General features: G+C 44.1%; 1 protein-coding gene across 1 annotated transcript; it reads left to right on the forward strand.

Moving 5' to 3' along the window:
- Nucleotides 1-1,355: 1,355 nt before the first annotated feature.
- SMIM23 (small integral membrane protein 23) lies at nt 1,356-6,347 on the forward strand. Its single transcript, XM_045163674.1, has 4 exons — nt 1,356-1,433; nt 5,567-5,618; nt 5,825-5,892; nt 6,135-6,347. Exons 1-4 carry the CDS (start codon nt 1,356-1,358, stop codon nt 6,345-6,347), a joined length of 411 nt encoding a protein of 136 aa, XP_045019609.1.
- Nucleotides 6,348-22,022: the final 15,675 nt, after the last annotated feature.

The following is a 22,022-nucleotide window of genomic DNA, read 5'->3' on the forward strand; positions in this document are numbered from 1 at the left end:
TAAAAGTTATCTGGGTGCTAATCAGAAACTTTGTATGTCTCACTTTGGGAAAGTCAGATAATCAAAATGTTAAAAATTAATGCTGTCTTAACACACGGAATTTCTTTGATAAATGGAGGCTTTTAAAATATGAAGGGAATCCAAAGTGAAATATTTAAATATACACTTCAAACATGTATAGGACCTGTATGCTAAAACTTACAAAATGCTGATTGGAGAAAACCTAAATCAGTGGTGAGGCATACCATGTCCATAGATTGGAAGATACAACATAGTAAAGATGATAGTTCTCCCCCAAGAGATCTGTAGGTTTAATGCAATTCCTGTCAAAATTGCAGCTAGTAAGTTTTTTGTTTTTTTTTTTTTAAATCAGACGTCTTATTCTAAAGTTTATTTGGAAAGGCTCAGGCCATAGAAGTGGTGAAAATGATCTTGAGAAAGAACAAAGTGGAGAAATCGCTGTACTCAATATTAAGGCTTACTGTACAGTTACAGTCAGGACAGTGGGTGTTGGTGTGGGGATCGATACACAGGTCAATGGGACGAAGCAGAGAACAAGAGATAGACCCACTCAAATATGCACAATTTGGTTTTGACAAAGATGCAAAAGAAATTCAAAAGAGAAATGAAAGCATTTTTAAAAAATGATGCTGGAGCAAATGGACATCCACAGGCAAAAAAAAAAAAAAAATAGAAATAGAAAACAGATCAGTGGTTGCCAGGAATTAGAGAGCATGAGAGAAGGGGGCAGGGGAGGAGGCAGGCACCAAAGGGCAACACAGGACCCTACAGTTTGGAAATTCTTCTGCATGGTGGTGACTTTAGTGGTAGATGCGCAAATCTAGCCACGTGACAGAATTATCTAGAATTTAAATACACACACAAATGAATACAATGAAACTGGGGAGACTAATAAGATGGTAGATTGTACCATGACAATAGCCTGTGTTACCATCAGAGGTAACTGAGTAAAGGATATCCAGGATCTCCTATACTCTTTCTTACAACTGCATGTGAATCTATACTTAACTCAATAAATATTTCAGTTAAAAATTTTTATCATTTTTGAATTTAAAGAATTGCATTTTATTAAAGATTTGAAAAAAAAAGAAGAAAAAGGATCAGAAAAATCACCATCCTGAAATATAACCTTTCAGTGTGTTTCTTTTTCCAGTCTTTGTTTTTATATTTATGTGAAAAGCAAGTCAGGGCTAACCATCAGGATGGTGCAGGGTGGGGGCCTGACTGTCCCCACCTTCTGTGACATCAGAACTCACGGCTTGAGAGATGCTTGGTGACCAGAAGCCAGGGAGGTGGGGGTACCCTCTTCTACCCAGGCAGCCTGACCTGAGGCCATGGTGGTCCACCAGGTGGGCAGCAGGGGCCGAGTGGCAGCCGAGAGAAGGGGAAGTCGCTGTGAGGACAGAAAGCAGGTGAGGCCAGACCAGGGGACATGGCTCTCCTCCCATCTGGGCCCCCTTGGACGCTCCTGGCAGCCTGTGAGGCCCTCGAAGTCAGGGATAGGCTTTCAGGCTGACTCTCCCTAGAGCCCAACCTGGTGGCACACAGTACAGGGACTCAGGAGCTTCTTCTAGAAGCCGTTACTGACACCTTATCAATTCTCACACTGCCAGCACAAGGAATGCCCCGGAGGGACTTGGGAGTCTTGTTAGCTTCCTGTTGTATCCTGAGTGCCTAGGTTAGTGCTTGGTGCATAACAGGTGCTGAATGAATGAACAAATGAACCAAAATAAACAGGATACTTTACCTAAGTTGGAGATGTCCTGGAGCCTTTGTTCCAAGGGCTGGAATTCAAAACTCACATAGGATTTTGTCAAAATGGAAAATGTTAGCACTTGTGTGCACAGCCTGGTGTGCACAGCCTGGGGCTTCTTCTACTCCTTTCTCTTGGATGTCTTGACATTCTCGAGAGGCAACTGTTATGAACTTCATTTACACATGGGTAAAGTGAGATCGGAAAGGCCAGACAACAGAGACACACTGGGATTTGAAACCAGGTCCCCCTGATTCCAGAACCCTTAGCAAGGTGACCCTGCACTGCCTGCCTGCCAGACGGGGAAGTGCAGGGAAGACGGAAAAGGCGGCGGGACGGTCAGCTGGGTGCTGCACACAGTGGGAAGGGGTAGGATTTATTCTGAGGTTACTAAGCAGCCATTGCAGGGGTGTAAGCAGAGCAATACATGACGGACCTATATATGTTTTCAAAAGAGTTGTTCACTTATATGCTTAATACACCTTTCGACTTCTTTACGCTGGACCTCACTGCGAGATGGAGGCCTTGTGGGGCTCCGGCTGTGCTGCAGTTTTTGCTGAAAAGTATTCCTCTAATACCAAACCTTAGGAATGCTCCTTCTAGAAAAGTCATGTAAGTTCTGTGGTCCGGGGAACGCTGACACTCTCATTTCTCCCCTAGAGAGTCACACAGCTCCTTCACATAATGAAGGCTCCAATGAGTCCTGCAGCAAGGAAATCCATGTAACTTTACCACAGTATTTCCCAAACTGATTCAACTACAGACGCCCCGCTTTTGCGTTCTTGAAAGACCTTATAGCATATATCAAAATCCATTTTACAGGGACTTCTGTAGGGGATGCGGGTTCAACCCCTGGTTGGGGAACTAAGATCTCACATGCTGAGTGGTGCAGTCCAAAACAAAGTCCAAAAAAAATCCATTTTACAAATGAATAAACTGAGGCTCAGAGAGATGAAATGATTTGGCTCAGACTCCATAACAGGACAAGAGAAGGACTAAAACTTAATTTTAGTCCGTTTTTCATGCTTTTGACCTCACTCAGCACAAAAAACAAACAAACAAAAAGCCAACTTAGCAGCAAGCATGCAGATCAAGACATCATCCTATACAGCACGTTGACAGAGGAATAGTTAAAGAAATAGAAGAATGTTCAGACCACGGAATGTTCATCAGCCATTATAAAGAATGAATCAGTCTATGTTCTTAGATAGGGTTTCCTTGGTGGCTCAGCAGTAAGGAATCCACCTGCAATGTAGGAGACGTAAGTTCGATCCCTGGATTGGGAAGATGCCCTGGAGAAGGAACTGGCAACCCACTCCAGTATTCTTGCCTGGGAAATCTCATGAACAGAGGAACTTGGCAGGCTACAGTCCAAGGCGTCGCAAAAGAGTCAGATACAACTTAGCAACTAAACAACAACAACATGTTCTTAGATAGTCTCAGGGAATATTGTTGAGAAAAGAAAAAAGTGCCCTAATCTACAACAATTTCACATTGGGTGTCCACACCCAGGCAGTTTCTACCCAGATCAAAGTATAGAGCATTTCCAAGACTCCTCCAAGGCCCCTTGCAGCTCATACCCCATAACCATGGTTCTGAGTTCCAGCATCACAAATGAGTTTTGCACGTCCCTGAATTTCATGAATTCGTGGAGCAGAATCAGACAGCGTGCCCCTTCATGTCTGGCTTTCTTCACTTCCAGTGTGTCTGTGAAATTCGGTCACATTGTTACTATGCAATTTATTTTTATTTTTAAAGTTAACAGCAATTATAATGTTGCTAGTATATATATTTTTAAAAACTATCCAGGAAAGAAACAAATTATGTAAATCTCTTTATCTTCTTTGTTTGTGGTAGCCGATCTAAATCTTACTTCACAAACTCAGGTACCTAAGAAATGTATTATTTCAAGTCAAATTAAATCTGATTCAACCCACATCAAGTGAGTTGGGAGGAAACTCAATGTCGGTCACTACTGTCTCTGCCTTAATCCTCTCTCCACTTCTGTTTGCCTGACTTGGTCACTATCCCAACTCACATTGTCTGTTGAAAGCAGGAGTCTCTAAATATCCTGTGTTGAGACCTCCCAGCCACACCGTAAGGCCATCAGGAGAGGGTGCCGGGCCCCTCGCAAACTCAGACTCCCCTTCCACCTTCGCCCACCTCTCCAAAAGGCTCTCTCACTTTTCTCCCTCCCAGATCCTGGCATGCCCACCAAAATCTCCTAAATTATCTTGGACTGACCCAAGTACCAGGGAGAAATGTTGTCTTCAGGAAGCCATTTCATTCCTGCACCAGAACCCCAAGGGGTAGACTTTCATTTCCAGCCTTAATACAGTAACTGGGGCCAAACTGGCCCTCACAGTCATTGTAAGCAGCCATAAAATTGACAAAAATATACAGAGCAACTATTTTCAAGTGAGGGTAAAGGACAACACAAAAGTACAATTGCTGAGGGGAAAAGAAAAGGATGGTTGCCCCAACTCTTTCTCCACAATGGCTGTGCCAAGAGCTAGAGGGCAGACAGAGCCCAGCAGTCCTGCTGAGCTGCAGAGTCTGGGCAGGCGGAGCTGCCGGCCTCTGGAGGACAAGGCCTTGGAGGGAAAGAAGGGCCGTGTGCTGACGGCACCCCGACTCAGGTGGGGATTGCCATGCTCCTCAGCTGTGGGCCGGGATGTGCATGCAAAGGATTAGCTCACCCATGGCTTACCAGAGGGCAGCTGCTCTGGGGCTGAGAGCAGAGATACTGGAAAGCCAGTTGTGCTGGAGGTAGATGGAATTCTGGGCCAACTAGAACCAAGAAACTCCTTAACACCACAGGCATCCATTTGAGAGCACACATATCACACATGTATCTGTACACACACACACACATTCTATATTCATACACTACAATGTTACTCATCAATAACCCCAAACCCCCAAAACAAGCAGATGTCTCAGAAGTATTATACTGAGTAAAAGTAGCTCAACAAAAAAGAATGTGATACGTGATTTCATTGCTGTGAAGTTACAGGACAGGCAAAGAGAGTGACAGAGAACAGATGAGCAGTTCCCTACTTCAGGGACAGGGGAAGAGGGTGTTGGCCGCAAAAGCACATAAAGGAATTTTCTAGGATGATGGAAACGTTCTGTATCTTCACTGGGGCGATACTCCGCATGCATGTAGTGGTATGTGTGTGTTCAGTCATGTCTCGACTCTTGCAACCCCCATGGACTGCCAGGCTCCCCTGTTCATGGGATTTTCCAGGCAAGAATACTGGAGTGGGTTGCCATTTCCTTTGCCAGAGGACCTTCCCAACCCAGGGATCAAATCTGTATCTCTTGCACTGGCTAATGGATTCTTTACCTCTGAGCCACCTGGGAGGCCCAGTCCTCAAGTATAGACACTGTTCAGTCACTAAGTTGCTCTGATTGTTTGCAACCCCACGGACTGAGTATAGACATTACGGTGCATGCAAAATGTGCATTTTATCATATGTGAATTATACCACAATAAAGTCGACTTTTTAAAATAGCATTTACAACAAACAAAAAATAAAAGGCAAAAGTGAGGCAAATAATGAAAACAAAGGTAAGCCTGCCTTCTCACCAGGGACAAAGGAGGGAAAATGCCGAGGAAATGTCAACAGGTCACCCTGTTATCTAACCCCATGGTTCCGCGGGTTTTGTAGCAAGCACGTGGGACTCAGATAAATAGAAAAAGTGAATCCCCATTCCTAGCCCTCTGTGAGGGAGGCGGGGTGCCCGTCTACCCTCCAGGGACTCACCTCCTCCTCCTCTTGCCCCCAGACGCTGTTGGCACTGCTGGTCCTGGTGCTCTATGTGAGCACAGGAATATCAGGTGAGCACTGTGGAGCACTGTGGAGCACTGTGGACGGAGGAGCCAAGAGCTCAGAGTCGGGAGCATAATCTAGCTGGCTGCACACCAAGGGGACCTCCACAGCTTGCCTTCTCCCATCCTCTTCATCCCCCTGGGATGACCAGCCAAATGTATTCCAACTCCTGCTCCTTTACCTTAGTAAGAGGTGGTGTTCGTACCTGTTTCAGGAAGAAGTTGGGAGGTGTCAGAAAGGATCAGAGAATGTAACTACCCCCAGAATCCTGTGACTTCCCAGGTAACACATTCAAGAAGGGACCTTAAGCTTGGCTGAGGACGTCTGAGAAGGCTTTCCGTAGGTGTCATTGATGAACTGGGTCTTGAAGGATAGGTAGGAGTTGGTCTGGTAGAGAAGGTGGGAATGGCTACCTGGGACAGAAGGAAAGCATAGCAAAGGCTCGGGGAACTTGTAGGAACCAGCACAGCAAGAGAGGTCTACAGGAAAACGCTCAAGATACAACCTTGGTGTCTGCCTTTTAGGTGTTTGAATACCAGACCAGTGACTCCCCAGAAGAGCCGATCAAGGTCATGAGGACCTGGTTGAAAGAGAACGTACATGTTTTCTTGGAGAAGCTAGAGAAAGAGGTGCAAGAGCTGGAGCAGCTGGTCCGGGACCTGGAGGAATGGCTGGATGTCCTCCTGGGAGAGGGGCACCCGGAGCAGCTCTGCTCCACCCTCAGAAATCACCTGTGAGGGCAAGGGCTGAGAGGACCTAGGCAGGAGGCCAAGTGGAGAAGGGAGTGAATATTCCAGGAGTTCCTCTAAGGAGGGCGGGGCTGTGGCACTTGAAGTTCAAGCCAGCCAAGAAAATAAAACAGTTGAGACACTAACAACTGTTGGCACCACTGCTGGTCCAGGAGATGGCGCTAGTGGCAAAGAACCCGCCTGCCAATGCAGGAGACAGAGGAGATGTGGGTTCGACCCCTGGGTTGGGAAGATCCCCTGGAGGAGGAAATGGCAACCCACTCCAGTATTCTTGCCTGGAAAATTCCATGCACAGAGGATCCTGGAGGGCTACAGGCCCTGGGGTCACACAGAGTCGGACAGGACTGAGCAGCAGGGCTGATGCATGCAAGCTAGGACCAGGTGAGAGACACCCTCCCGCAGAGCAGGACTCTGGCAGGCACAACGGCAGCCTCAGAGCCGGCCACAGGGACAGGACCACAGGGACAGGACCCTTCTCTTCCACTTCCTTGAGCCACTGCACAAAGTTCCTCAGCCTCTCTGAGAAAAAACTGTCTCAGTAGTAAGAATCCAGGAAACAAACTGCTTCACAGGGTTACAGTGAGGCTGGAACGTGTGTCTGCGGTGTGTGTCTGCCATACAGTAGGTGCCTGATAAACAGTTCTGCCTTACTCACATTCCTTCTCCTTCCTCCTTTGAAGTTAGCAGGAGGATGCTGGTCGGTTTAGAGGTAGTATATGACAACTCAACCTTCTGACACTACTGGTAGAAGCATAAATTTTCGGAGCCCTTCTGGAGGGCAAATTGGTGAGAGCTGTCTAATTCCACAAATGCATTTATCCCTTGACCCAGCCATCACTTCAGGGATGTATCACATATATATATATGTGATACATATATCACACCAAACAAACAGAAAAAAAGGAACAGCCCAAATGAAGATGACATCAGCAGGGCAAGTAACAGTACATCCATACAATGAGATCTGCTGTAGCTATGAAAGAGAATGGGGAGGCTTTCCTACCGATGTGGAAATGCATGCAAGGTATGTCATTAAAGAAATAAGGATCTATATTTTACTGTTGATGATGATGAAGTTGTGATTGAATATGGATAAAAATTCTAGATGGATACAACACAGGGGGAGACTGAAGGGAGTTGAATCGAGGCAAATGTATGACAAGAAAGGGAGGAAACTTTCCATTGCTTACTTTCACACTTTTCAATTTTCAAACTATGTGAATGTTTTGCCCATTCAAATATTTTTAAAATAAAATTATCTACTATTTTGCTTGCAGACAAGGACTGGAATACAGGGTATATATGCAAAAATAATATCACTGGGCTTCCCAGGTGGCTCAGTGGTAGAGTCCACCTACCAATGCAGGAGACACAGGTTTGATCCTTGGGTTGGGAAGATCCCCTAGTAAAGGAAATTGCAACCCACTCCAGTATTCTTGCCTGGAAAATCCCATGGATAGAATAGCCTGGCAGGCTACAGTCCATGGGGTTGCAAAAGAGTTAGACATGACAGTAACTGAACAACAACATCACCATGATAAAATTATGAGTGACTTTTAATTTTTTTTTGTCTGTGCCGCACAGCACAGCTTGCAAGATCCTAGCTCCCCAACCAGGAATCAACCCTGGGCCCCCTGCATTGGAAACACTGAGTCCTAACTGCTGGACTGCCGGGGAATTCCCTATTTTTTTAAAATAGTGCCATAAGAGAACCTCTGTCTTTTGATTATTTTGATTAAGCAATGAGAATGCTTGTCTAAGATTTTCCCTTTTTCTCTTGACTTCCAGGAAGCTCAGAGTTTAGTGTCTTTTAAGGAATTATAACTGCCTTACTTTTTTTAGGTTATTTCCCCCTTATTATGTCTTTTTTTTTTTAATGGAATTGTTATATATCTGCCAATTATTGGGACTACCTCCAATTGTTGGAAAGTCATAAGGGTTCCAATTAAAATAATCTCAGAGGATATTGACTTACAAGGAAAGACATAGCAATCCATATGCTGGAGGGAATGAATCAATTGTCATCTGGCTGGGAAAAGTCTTTGCAAATTACGGTCACAGGGTAGCCGGGGGTGAGAAGCAGAATCTGTTTTCTCCTTTGCAGCTATTTCCTCCAGAATTGTACGTGAAAGAGCTGATTGATATTTCCTTTTATTTCGGTTTACTATTACCATACAAACTGTAGTTACAGATCCAAAATTATGTGTGTTCTCTGTGTACTTTAAAGTGTTCTCAGGTAGAAATTTTACTGTGTACAGATTTAGCTTGAAGGCTCCCCAGGTAGCTCAGTGGTAAAGAACCCACCTGCCAATGCAGGAGACACGAGAGATGTACGTTCAATCCCTGCATCAGGAAGATTCCCTGGAGGAGGAAATGTCAACCCACTCCAGTATTCTTGCCTGGAGAATCCCCATGGACAGAGGAGCCTGGTAAGCTACAGTTCATAGGGTCGCAAAGAGTCACTCAGGATTAGCAACTAAACAACTCATTTCAGCCTAAGGCATATTTTAGATTCTAGCCCCTAACCAAGTTGTAATTCTATTAAATATTGCATCTGTAATATATATGTGTAAATAGAGAGATGTATATGTTTATATGATATTTATATATTATATGTATTTATATATAAAAGATAGGTTAGATGTTTGTGTATGTAACTTGGGGGATATGTGGGGAAAAAAAGTAAATAGAGCCTAGATCCTGGTGATGGCTTAGTCGATAAGTCATATCCAAGCCTTGCAGCCCTATGGACTGTACCTGTCAGGCTCCTTTGTCCATGGGCTTTTCCTGACCCAGGGATCTAACCCAGGTCTCCTGCACTGCAGGTGGATTCTTTACCAACTGAGCCACCAGGGAAGCCAACATATACACACGACTATATATGAAATAGATAACCAATAAGGACCCATGGTATAGCATGGGAACTCTACTCAGTATTTTGTAATAACCTATAAGGGAAAAGAATCTAAAAAAAGAATGGAGATATATATATATATATATATATCAGTTCAGTTCAGTCACTCAGTCGTGTCCGACTCTTTGCGACCCCATGAATCGCAGCACGCCAGGCCTCCCTGTCCATCACCAACTCCCGGAGTTCACTCAGACTCACGTCCATCAAGTCAATGATGCCATCCAGCCATCTCATCCTCTGTCGTCCCCTTCTCCTCCTGCCCCCAATCCCTCCCAGCATCAGGGTCTTTTCCAATGAGTCAACTCTTCTCATGAGGTGGCCAAAGTACTGGACTTTCAGCTTTAGCATCACTCCTTCCAAAGAAATCCCAGGGCTGATCTCCTTCAGAATGGACTGGTTGGATCTCCTTGCAGTCCAAGGGACTCTCAAGAGTCTTCTCCAACACCCAGTTCAAAGGCATCAATTCTTCGGCGCTTAGCTTTCTTCACAGTCCAACTCTCACATCCATACATGACCACTGGAAAAACCACAGCCTTGACTAGATGGACCTTTGTTGGCAAAGTAATGTCTCTGCTTTTGAATATGCTATCTAGGTTGGTCATAACTTTTCTTCCAAGGAGTAAGCGTCTTTTAATTTCATGGCTGCAGTCACCATCTGCAGTGATTTTGGAGCCCAAAAAAATTAAGTCTGACACTGTTTCCACTGTTTCCCCATCTATTTCCCATGAAGTGATGGGGCCAGATGCCATGATCTTCGTTTTCTGAATGTTGAGCTGTAAGCCAACTTTTCACTCTCCTCTTTCACCTTCTTCAAGAGGCTTTTTAGTTCCTCTTCACTTTTTGCCACAAGGGTGGTGTCATCTGCATATCTGAGGTTATTGATATTTCTCCCAGCAATCTTGATTCCAGCTTGTGCTTCTTCCAGCCCAGTGTTTCTCATGATGTACTCTGCATATAAGTTAAATAAGCAGGGTGACAATATACAGCCTTGACGTACTCCTTTTCCTATTTGGAACCAGTCTGTTGTTCCATGTCCAGTTCTAACTGTTGCTTCCTGACCTGCAGCAACAGTTAGAACTGGACATGGAACTGATTCATTTACTGTACCCCTGAAACTAACACAACATTGTAAATCAACTATATTCCAATAAAAATTTCTTTAAAAAGAAAGAAATATTGATTGGACCGTGCATCCACCAGCCACTGGTGAATGAGATGTTTAAAGCTAATGGTGAAAACAAATGAAAAAACAAATCAGAAAAGTCAGTACAAGGCAATTTCAGAAAATAATAAATATGAGTGGAAATAAGACCACATAGCAAATCACTGTAGTTCCAGGTGGAAATGAAGATTTGGCATGGGGGAGAAGTGCCCAGAATCAGGATGCGTTCTGAAAGTGTAATCAGCAGGATATGCTGATGGATGAGAATGTGGGAGAAGGGTCTAGTTAGCTGCTTGCCAGGCCTCAGGACTGCCTCTCTTTTCAGCAGAGGAACCTGAGCCATGAGTCAGGGCAAGATGGAAGAGACAGGCTCGGTCTGGTTGAAGGGAAAGTAGCCAGTTGGAAAAATGTCATGCCACTTAAATACCCACATTTCTTTCCTTTGTCTCAGACACCTGGAGAATGAGGTCAGCATCACAAGAATTAAAAGCTTTTAATTAATTTTAATTGATGGTTCTACCCCCTTCTCTCTTTTACTCAATAGATTTGGCAGCCTTCCTAACGTTCCCCCAGGCTCCTCTCTTTGGCTAACACTGATTCATTCTACTTTTTTAATTGGTTTGTCTTATTGGTTTTGGTCATCTTTTTTTCTGTTCTTTCACTTTATATGTATTATATAATGGGAAAGGAAAACCACAATCACTCAGATAGTTCATGATTTAAAGATAAGAATCTGATCATCTGGACAAAAATTCGATACAGTAAAGTTCACCTGAATGTTAGCCATAAGTATTTCATAAGCATGTTGTGATGATTGGGAAGCAATAATAAAATTGTGATAGTTGACATTTAGAAAATGCTTCCTCTATTCCTGTTTTAGGGGCTTGATCAAATGCTATTGTTATTTCCAGTTTATAGGAGGGGAAATTGAGGCAGGGAGAGATTACATCATTATCAAAGTAGTATCACCAATAAATGGGGAGCCAGGATTCAAGCCCACGCTGTCTGGCATCAAAGCCCCCACACTAACCCAATGGTCTTCACAGTCTCCCCTCCACTAAGCCCAGCCAAGATAATGTCTTCTCTCTCTTAAAAAGTTACCATTTTATTGTTAAGGAATCATATGCCAATTAAATTTATAAGGCAGTAAATATTCACTGCATGCTACTACATGTCAGGTACCTATCTAGAGAAGTAGAAATCTCATTTCCTGCCCACATACAGCTAGTCTGTCTACCATGAAGTCAAGAAACAAAGATGGAGAAAATGAAATATCTACCTTGTTTTCAAAGCTATTGGGTGAAGTGTCAAAGGCACCTAATTATCAAATGAGCTATATATTTATTGACCTAAAGAGTTCAGAGAAAGGATGGAATACTTGCATTGGTACTAACATGAAAATCTGTTAGTCCAATTACAGAATAATGCTGAAACTTAAATTAGGCTATGGCCAAGAGGAAATCATGGGAGGAATGGGACAAATGATAAATGATGGGTGGGGAGAGAGAGGGACCCTTCTCTCTAGAATGGGATGGGTATTGCAGCCTGAACTAAACCCAAGGGTCAGATCCCAGGTTTCAGGTAAGATTTGGAGGCAACTTCCTAAAGGTCTTTGTAAGAATAAATTTAAAAAAAAAAAAGAAAAGAAAGAAGTCCTTAAGAATAAAGGACTCAGTGTCCATTGAAATTATTCCAAGACCAGGAAGGTTCATTTCCAGTCTGCATGTCATATTTTTGATGATGTCAAATAAAAATGTGGATTTAATTTGTTTCCTTAATCCACAAATTTGTTCAACAAAATTGTGAAATGCACTAAATCCAATTTGGTCCAAATCTGGCTGTCAGAAGGATAATTGAGGGATGGAGCCAAAGAAGACGCCTTCAGGGGCTTCCGAATCCTCTCTGCTATACCCACTTCCAGGAGGAGGAGCATCCTTGCCCGAGGACAGGGTCAGGCTTTCCTCCAACAGTGTGCATATCCTTCTGAGCTGAGTGGCTGAGCCTTCAACAGGCAGCCCGCAGTCACCTGAGTGCACTTTGTCACTCAGAGCCTCAGTTTCCTGCTCTGTCGTAAGGTGCTACTGCACCTCTTTGGAGAGGCTGTTGGGACACGAAGAGGACATGATGACAGTAAAGCACAGTGCTGGAAAGCTTGTAGGCACTTAGAAAAGGAAGCATAGCAGAAAAGTCCGAGTAGATCCAAACTCGAGGGCACTGGGCTTTCCTCCCACCGCCCTGACCCTCTCTGTCTCCTGCCCTTCTCTTTCTCTCCCTCCCTCCCCTTCTCTCTCTCCATCTCTCAGCCCCACTTGCCTTTGGGCTGGCCCCATTCTCTGGCAGACTGTCCCTACTATGGTGGCAACCTGGCTTCTGGAACTCCAGGCTCTATCACATCCTCTGCATCGCCCCAGGGGAGAAGAAATGCCTCTTCCCCGAGAGCTGTGCTCAGAGTCCTGCAGGTGAGCCTGGTGGCCCTCGGACCGGATCACCTACTGTTCCTGAGCTTCCCCTCATGGCTACGGTGAGGCAATGCTCACACTGGCCAGACTTGCTCACATGCTCCTCTCCTCTAGCCAATGATTATCCTAAGCACAGACTGAGGGGTGGGGAGCTGTGGCTCCCCAGGGGAAATCAAGGTACTATTACCAGAATGGGAGAAATTCGTGCAGGAAATAAAACTTAAATGCTTTGTCAAAGTACCCATGACAACAATTTGTCATTTTCCTCACACTCCAGCAGGGTATAAAGTGTTTTCTCAGCTACCCCACCTCATGTAGATCTGAGCTCTAGACAAGACAGTGATCTTTTATAACACCCTCATACATGGCCAACTGCAGCAGAATTCACTTCTCCTGCCTGTGAACCCAGGCAAAGCACTCATCAGTGGAGGTGGCATGAAGAAGCTGAAAGACCAGGACTTTGGGGTCAAACAGCGGTCCAAGCCCTGCCTCCCCACCCCGCCCCTGCATTGCGCCCTCAGACTGCTCACTCCACCCTTCAGAGATGCCCATAAAATGGGGTTTGTCTACATATCTGGACTTTTTGAGAGGATTAAGTAATAACAGCAGACTTTTAATTAGTGTTTACTATGCTCCAGGCATGGTTCTAAGTGCTTTATGGGAAGCATAAAGATTTAATCATCACAACACATCTATGCACCAGGTCCTATCTGTGTCTTCCATGCATAAGTAAGGTAACCAGCACCCAGGATGCATCACCATCCCAGGGTCACAGAGTGCGTGGAGGAGTGGGGATGCAAACTCAGAGAGGCAAACTCTGGGACCACGTGCTGCTACCCCACCCTATGCTCCTTCCGGATTAAATGAGGTAATGCGCGTGCAAGAGCTGTGTAAACCGTAACACACTATATAAATGTCACTCACGATTACTTCTCTGCTCCCGCCCTGGTCATTAAGGCCAGGAGGGACCTCATGAATCTACCGTTCAGTTATTTTCTCACAGCGCTGGACGTGGTCCCTCAGCTGCACTTCCTCCCAGCCTGCCTTTGACTCTGAAGCTACACCTAGAAACCCACCTGATTCTTTTCATTCTCCAGCCCCAGCAAAGTGGCCTTTTGCACCCAGGCATTCATTTCCTCCGCAGCCCTTAATGAACCACAGCGATGAGCTATGGCTACACTGGGCAGAGCGAGAACCAATACGGCCTCTGCCCACATGGAGCCCCCGGAAGCTTGGGCGGTCATAGAAAACGGCGCCTGGGGAGGAGCTTCACCGATAAGCCGGACGTAATATTAGAACTTGGCTGCCGGTGGTGGTGAGATACATATTCAAGAGGAATCGTGCAAGGAGAGCACCCAGCACAGTCAGGGCTGAACATTCTCAGCTATGGTCGCGAAATGAATTCTGCCCCGTGCCCTCTGACACCAAGCTTACGACTCAATTCAGTACAACTCCCCTGTTCCCCTCGCTACGCATCCTCTGTTACTCTTGGTCTCTGCTTTATTTCTCATATCAAAACACATACCCATTAGTAGAGATGCAGTAAAAATAAAACAAATGTACATTAAAAAAAAAAAAAAAAACAGGCGTATAAAGACAAAAAGCAGGTTAGTGGTTGCCAGGTGCTGGTAGGAGAAGGGAACTGGGAGTGAATGCTTAATAGGCATGGGGTGTCCATTTGGGGTGATGAAAAAGCTCTGGAACTAGACCACGGTGATAGTTGGACAACACTGTAAGTGTACTTAATGCCACTGAATTGTACACTTTAAAATGGTGCAGACAATAAGCAAGAGGAAGATGCTCAACATCACTGTTCGTCAAGGACATGTGTTAAATCACCAGGGACACCAGAAGAGAGAGCCCACATGGGTGAGAAGGCTGTAAATCTCGTAAGTTGCTGATGGGGTACAATATCATGCAAACCACTTTGGAAATCAATTTGGTAGTTTATTATAAACACATGTCTACACTGTGTCCTAATGATTCCATTTTAAGTATTTACCCAAGAGAATGAAATGAATGGGCCACACACCCACACACACACTTACACACCACAAACACAAGACCTTGCAAAAATATGTGCATAGCAGCTTTATTCATAAAAGACAACAACTAAGTTACTTCCTTGGTGGTCCAGTGGCTAAGATTCCATGTTTCCAATGCAGGGGCCCCAAGTTCTATCCATGGTCAGGGGACTAGATCCCACAAGCTACAACTAAGAGTTCATATGCCACAACTAAAGATCCCACATGCCACACTAAGACTGGCACAGCCAAATAAACAAATAGTGTTTTAAAAAGGTAGCAACTGAAAAAAAAAGGTAGCAACTGGAAATAACTCAAATGCCCATAAATAAATTGCAACTATATTCATATAGCAGACTACTCGTAAATAAAAGAATAAACTACTGATTCAGAATAAACTACTGGAATACCAGACCACCTGACCTGCCTCTTGATAAATCTGTATGCAGGTCAGGAAGCAACAGTTAGAACTGGACTTGGAACAACAGACTGGTTCCAAATAGGAAAAGAAATACGTCAAGGCTGCATATTGTCATCCTGCTTATTTAACATACATGCAGAGTACATCGTGAGAAATGCTGGGCTGGATGAAGCACAAGCTGGAATCAAGTTGCCAGGAGATATATCAATAACCTCAGATATGCAGATGACACCACCCTTATGGCAGAAAGCGAAGAACTAAAGAGCCTCTTGATGAAAGTGAAAGAGGAGAGTGAAAAAGTTGGCTTACAGCTCAACATTCAGAAAATGAAGATCATGGCATCTGGTCCCATCACTTCATGGCAAATAGATGGGGAAACAGTGGAAACAGTGACAGTTAATTTTGGGGGGCCCCAAAATCACTGCAGATGGTGACTGCAGCCATGAAACTAAAAGATGCTTACTCCTTGGCAGGAAAGTTATGACCAACTTAGACAACATATTAAAAAGCAGAGATATTAGCTTGCCAACAAAGGTCCATCTAGTCAAGGCTATGGTTTTTCCAGTAGTCATGGATGGACGTGAGAGTTGGACTATAAAGAAAGCTGAGCGCCTAAGAATTGATGCTTTTGAACTGTGGTGTTGGAGACGACTCTTGAGAGTCCCTTGGACTGCAAGGAGATCCAACCAGTCCATTTTAAAGGAGATCAGTCCTGAATATTCATTGGAAAGACTGATGTTGAAGCTGAAAGTCCAATACTTTGGCCACTTGATGTGAAGAACTGATTCATTGATGCTGGGAAAGACCCTGATGCTGGGAAAGAATGAAGGCAGGAAGAGAAGGGGAGGAGAAAGGATGAGATGGTTGGATGGCATCACCGACTCAATGGACATGAGCTTGAGCAAACTCCGGGAGTTGATGATGGACAGGGAGGCCTGGCGTGCTGTAGTCCATGGGGTCACAGAGTCGGACATGACTAAGCAAGTGAACTGAACTGAACTGATTCATAGAACAGCTTGGGTGAGTCTCAAAAGCATTATCTTGTATGAGATAAACAAGATATAAGAATATATATTGTCTGAGTCCATGGATAACTAAACTAGGGTGATAGAAATCAAGTCAGCATTTCAGGGGAGGTGTACAAGGAAACTTTCTGGAGTGTTGAGAATGACATATATCTTAATATTGACGTGGTGGTTACATGGGTGTTTGCATTTGTTGCAATTTATCAAACTGTATCTCTTTATTTATTGTATATAAATTATGCCTCAAAAACATTAAAAATAATAAAACTGTATACCATCTCTATGACTCAACAATTTTATTCCTTGATGTTTATCCAAGAAAAGCACATGTGCTCACAAAAAGTCATGTATAAAAATATTCATTACAACCTTGTTCATAAGAGACAAAAACTGTAAATGGATTAAATATTCCAGTTAAAACATAAAGATGATTAGTCTCATCTTTTAAAATGTACATTGCTAAAAATATACACATAAAATGTACATTGCTTATCAGAGACACAAATATAAGGACCCAAAAAGGTTGAAATAAAAGGATGAGAAAACATATCCATAAAAACATTAAAAACAAGTATATTAAAAAGCAGTTGTAAGTCTACTAATAACAGATCAAATAGATATTAAGACCAGAAGTATTATTAGACATAAAGAATAACAATTCATAAATATAGGAGCATTCATTCAATAGGAATATATAACAATCCTAAATTCAAATGAGTTTAATAATGGAGCCTCAGTGTTAAGAAATAAAATCCCATAATCAGAGCACAATGTTTAGAAATATGTCTCTCAGTAAATGATAATACAGATATATAATCAATACAGCTATATTAAGATTAAGTACCATGAATAATAAATTTGATCAGACTGAAACCTATTCAGTCATCTGGTTTATGGCAAACACACCATTACAACATAGTGCGGGCAAACTGCCTTGTCAACAAGTGGTGCTGGATAAATTGCACCAATTTATGGAAAATATGGACATTGACTTACCTCACACTACATCCAAGATTCTATTTCAGGTGAGTCATAGACCTACATATGAAAAGTAAGACAATAAGCTGCTAGAATAAAACGTGCGTAAATATTTATGACTATGGATAGACAAAGATTTCTTAAAATATAAAGAACACTAAACATAAAGGAAAAAATTAGTAAATCAGACTACTTTAAAATTAAGACCTGTGTTTGTACGTGTTCAGTCACTCAGTTGTGTCTGACTCTTCGTGACCCCACGGACTGAAGCCCATCAGGCTCCTCTGTCTGTGGGATTTCCCAGGCAAGAATAATGAAGTGGGTTGCCATTTCCTCCTCCAGGGGATCTTCCCGACCCAGGGACTGAACCCATGTCTCCTGCATCTCCTACATTGGCAGGCTGATTCTTTACCACTGAGCCACCTGGGACGCCCAAAATTAAGAACTACTGTTCATCAGAAGATACTATTAGAAGAGTAAAAGAACAAACAGAAGGTTGTTTTTTTTTTTTTCCCTGCAAAGATATTTGCAATGCGTATCTCCTACAAAGCACCTGTATACTGAATATATAAAGAACTTCTACAAATCAGTAAGAAAAAGAGACACTACCCCCTTCCCACGGGAAAAGGTTTGAACAGGCACTTCACAGAAGGGTGCACCCAAGTGGCCAATTAGTTATTCATGAAACCTAATTAAACCACAGTGACCTACCATCACCTACCATCAGAATGTCCACACTTTTTTAAACTGGTACCAAGTGTTGCCAGGATGTAGAGCTCCTGGCATTCTCACATACTTCTGTGGGAGGGTAAATTTGCACAACTGCTCTGGAAAGCTGTTAGCAAGGCCTGCTGAAGTTGAACACATACATGTTTCATGAACACAAAATTCTACTTCAAATGTAGATTCTCAAAGCCTCCTAAATTGTGAGCATTATAACCTTCAAAGACATTCTTTAGTTTCATTTTAACTTGATTTTATCCAGCAAACCAGCAAATACAAGCTACAATGAATCTGGATAAACTGTTTCACTTTCTTTCTACTCCTTCCTTCCCCCCCAACCAAGGTGGTAGGAAAGAACAAGAAGGGAAGCTTGAGCTAAATATAATAGGGAGTACAATTGTTCCTCGGTGTCTGTGGGGGATTGGTTCCAGGACACCCCTGCAGATACTAAAATCCATGGAGGGACTTTCCTGGTGGTCCAGTGGTTAAGACTTTGCCTTCCAATGCAGAAGGTGAGGGCTGGATTCCTGGTCAGGCAGCTAAGAGCCCACATGCCTTCCAGCCAAAAGAAACCAGAACATAAACAACAGAAGCAATACTGTAACAAGTTCAATGAAGACTTTAAAAACGTCCCACATCAAATAAAAGTCTTAAAAAATAAGATTCATGGATACTCAAGTCCCTTATAATATAAAATGACACACTATAATTGGCCCACCATATCTGTGATTGCAAAATCTGCGGATGTTGGAGGACTAACTGGACCAACAGGACTTACCACAGAGTGTGTCCTCATGGCACTTAAATGTTTTCCCTAAAGTAGCCTTGAAAGAAATTGGGGTTGGAGGCTCCTAAAGACATGTGACCTGGAGAAGAGTCTGGGGCAGGAGTCAAGGGGTCTTAGTTTTAGCCCAGCTCTGCCTCTAGTTCATGGTGAGCTTGGGTGTGTCCCTTCCCCCTCTGGTATCTCTTTCTTCAACTGTAAATGAAGAATTAGATTAGCGGGTCTCTGAGCCCTTTTCCAGAATTGGCTGTGATCACACATGATTCTGTGGGTCTGTATACACACAGTTTTAAGTGCTCTGTGAGGCACCTGTGGGTACATTTATATATGAGCTGAACATTGTCTTCACCAGAATTCTTAAAGAAAAATGTATTTGTTGGGCGATGTCAGCCTCCGTGGCTCCAGGTGGCTCAGTGGTAAAGAATCCAACTGCCAATGCAGGAGACACAGGTTCCATCCCTGAGGCAGGAAGATTCCCTGGAGAAGGAAATGGCCACCCACTCCAGTATTCTTGCCTGGAAAATTCCATGGACAGAAGAGCCTAGTGGGCTACAGTCCATGGGGTCGCAAAGAGTCAGACACCTACACGTCAGCCTCCATAGGCACCCGAATGTGCAAGGAAGTGGTGTTCTTGTCAGAGGAAAGGAGATAACTCTACTTATTCCAGAGAGAAGAGAAAAGGGAAGCTATGATAGACCCACAGGATGCTGGGAGGCTGTGTGGGTTTGTAGAGCAACCCTTCCCATAGCTTCACTGTCAGTGACATCGCTAAGCACAGGACAGGCTCGGGAGCAGATTTTCTTGTGAAAATTGGTGAAAGGCTTAAGCTCCCTGCACAGACCCACGTCAGCCAGTCAGTCCCAAGGCAGTACAGACAAACGCAGGGGCCAGGAGGGAGAGGCGTATCCGGGAGCGTGCACTCCACTTTCACACCAAGGGCAGGGAACGGGGGCTTCAGTTTCATTGAACCCAATCTCCAGGATGCAGGAGAGAGCCCTAGCTGACAGATACATCATATCTTCTCTAACACATGGAATACCGCTACGGCTATGCACTGCCTGCATGGCGCAATCGTGGGGGACAGACACAGCTCTTCCCTCCTCCCTAACTGGAACTCCTGCTCTGGGGCTGGGCCTGCAGCCGCTGCCTTCTTGACACCCCCATCCCTACCCCCCTCCTGTGGGAGGGCGCCCTCACCCACAGGCTGGATGAGTCGCTGAGTTTGGCAGTGGGTGTTCTGGCCACACGGCCCTCTCTACCCATTGTACCGGCTTTGCACGCTGGAAACCATTTCCCCCTCCCCTGATTGAAAACAAGGTTGAATTCATAATTTTACAATTTTTCAAAACTGCCTAACTCCAAGTGGGGGGAAAAGGGAGCTTTCAGTAACCCCTACCCGGTAGCCAAGAATTAGCAAGGAAAACACTGCTTCCCACTTTCTAATTGATGCCTCTGCCAAGGGCCCCAGGTATGCCGGCTCCTGAACACCCGCCTTTGGGGAATTAGTCTCAGGAAACATATCCCCTAGGCCATGTGCACTTCCTGTCGCCTGCAGGACTCCCCGGGGCCTTCTTGATGCTAATTTTCTTAATACAAAACCATTCCTTTTTTTGAAATGAAAAATGACTTGTTAAACCCCTCTCAGGTCCCCTTTTTTTCTCTGTCCTCCCAGAGAAACACATTAAAGTAAACAAACTTGAGATGTAAAATGAAAACAGGGGCCCCTGTAGCACCTGCAGGGTTTTACCAGCTCACATTACAAAGCCCTGTCTGAAGTGGCCCGAGAACTGTTTCCATTACAAATAGCCAGTTTCTCTTGAAAGTCAGGCAAAAGCCAAATTAGGCAGATTACATCAGGATCTATTTTCCTGTAGCATAAGTTCTTTGGAAACACCTGCCTGACATATTTCAGACGTGTGCCGAGGCGAGCCAGGCCCTCGGTGGTTTCCAGGGCTCGTCAGAGTCTCAACAAAAGTGGGTGTTTGGGTTTCACTGAGTAAAACTGGGTGAGATGCCTGCATGGAATCTGAGTTGCTGCAGACTGACTTTTCTGGCGCCTCTGAGGAGAGGTTTTAACCAGCTCTGTCCCTGCCATGCTTGGTGTTGCCAAGAGAGTCCTGGCACCCAGGCAACCTGTCTCCGAACCTCTGCTGGGTGCTGGGGGGAGAAACGGTGGGGATACGTGGTCACGGCCCAGATGGAGTCGGGGTGTGTCCTCACTCAGAGGGAAATGCTGAAATTAGAGAAGAGAGCAGAGCCCACGCCTGCTGGGGAGCTGAATGAAGGACTGATGCAGACAGGCGATGCTCTGAGTCAAAGCCTGCTGGCGGGGAGGGGGCGAAGGAGACAGGACACCCCACACCTCCTGGCTTTCCCTAACCCCTAACTAACATTCTGCCCTTGACAATCCTCTCCCCACAGAGACTTTTTTATACATTTTTTTACTACCCAGTAACTATGAATAATTGACTTTTTCAAATGATCAGCTTTGCTTAGAAAGTGTTTGGTCAAGTGGGTTAATTTAAATTATGGTAAATCCAAAGTGGAATACTATATAGCCATTCCAGTGAATCAGGGAGAATGACAGAGATTCTTGTGGAAAGACCTCTAAGGTACACCTACCTAGTGAGAAAAATAGAGTTGTAGAACAACAGAGATAAGATGAGCCCACTTATTTAAAAGGGTTTTGTGCAGGGAGCAAAGGTATGTACATGAGAAGGCACAGGAGGTGGACCAGGAAAAAGGATAGTGAACTATTAACAGTGAGCACCCCTGGGGAAGGCATGGGTGGGGGATAAAAGAGACGAGAGGGGGGCTTTCATAGTCTCTTCAGAATATGCTTGAAATGTTTACAATGAGAGTGGAGTCATGTAACACTCGTGTAAAGAGAACGTCCTTAATAAAATAATACAAAAAGTATAAAGCGACTGTACTCCAATAAAAATTAATTTTAAAAAATACAGTGACTTAAAATGGGATGGAAATTTCAAAAGAGATACACGGCTGATTCACTTTGCTGTACAGCAGCAATGAAAACAACATTGTAAAGCAACAACTCTCCGATAAAAGTTAATTTTAAAAAGTACATGTATACACTACCATATATAAAATAGATAGGACTTACTGTACAGCACAGGGAACTATACTCAATATTTGATGATAACCTCTAAGAG

Source organism: Bubalus bubalis, chromosome 19 (genome assembly GCF_019923935.1).
Source record: "Bubalus bubalis isolate 160015118507 breed Murrah chromosome 19, NDDB_SH_1, whole genome shotgun sequence".
Lineage (NCBI taxonomy): Eukaryota > Metazoa > Chordata > Mammalia > Artiodactyla > Bovidae > Bubalus > Bubalus bubalis.

Bases quoted from the DNA above. Each gene is read 5' to 3' on its own strand.
- SMIM23 (XM_045163674.1), top strand. From the start codon at position 1,356: ATGGTGGTCCACCAGGTGGGCAGCAGGGGCCGAGTGGCAGCCGAGAGA. The intron at 5,619-5,824 runs GTGAGCACTGTG...TACCTGTTTCAG, and splicing joins TGTGAGCACAGGAATATCAG to GAAGAAGTTGGGAGGTGTCA. The intron at 5,893-6,134 runs GTAACACATTCA...TCTGCCTTTTAG, and splicing joins AGAATCCTGTGACTTCCCAG to GTGTTTGAATACCAGACCAG.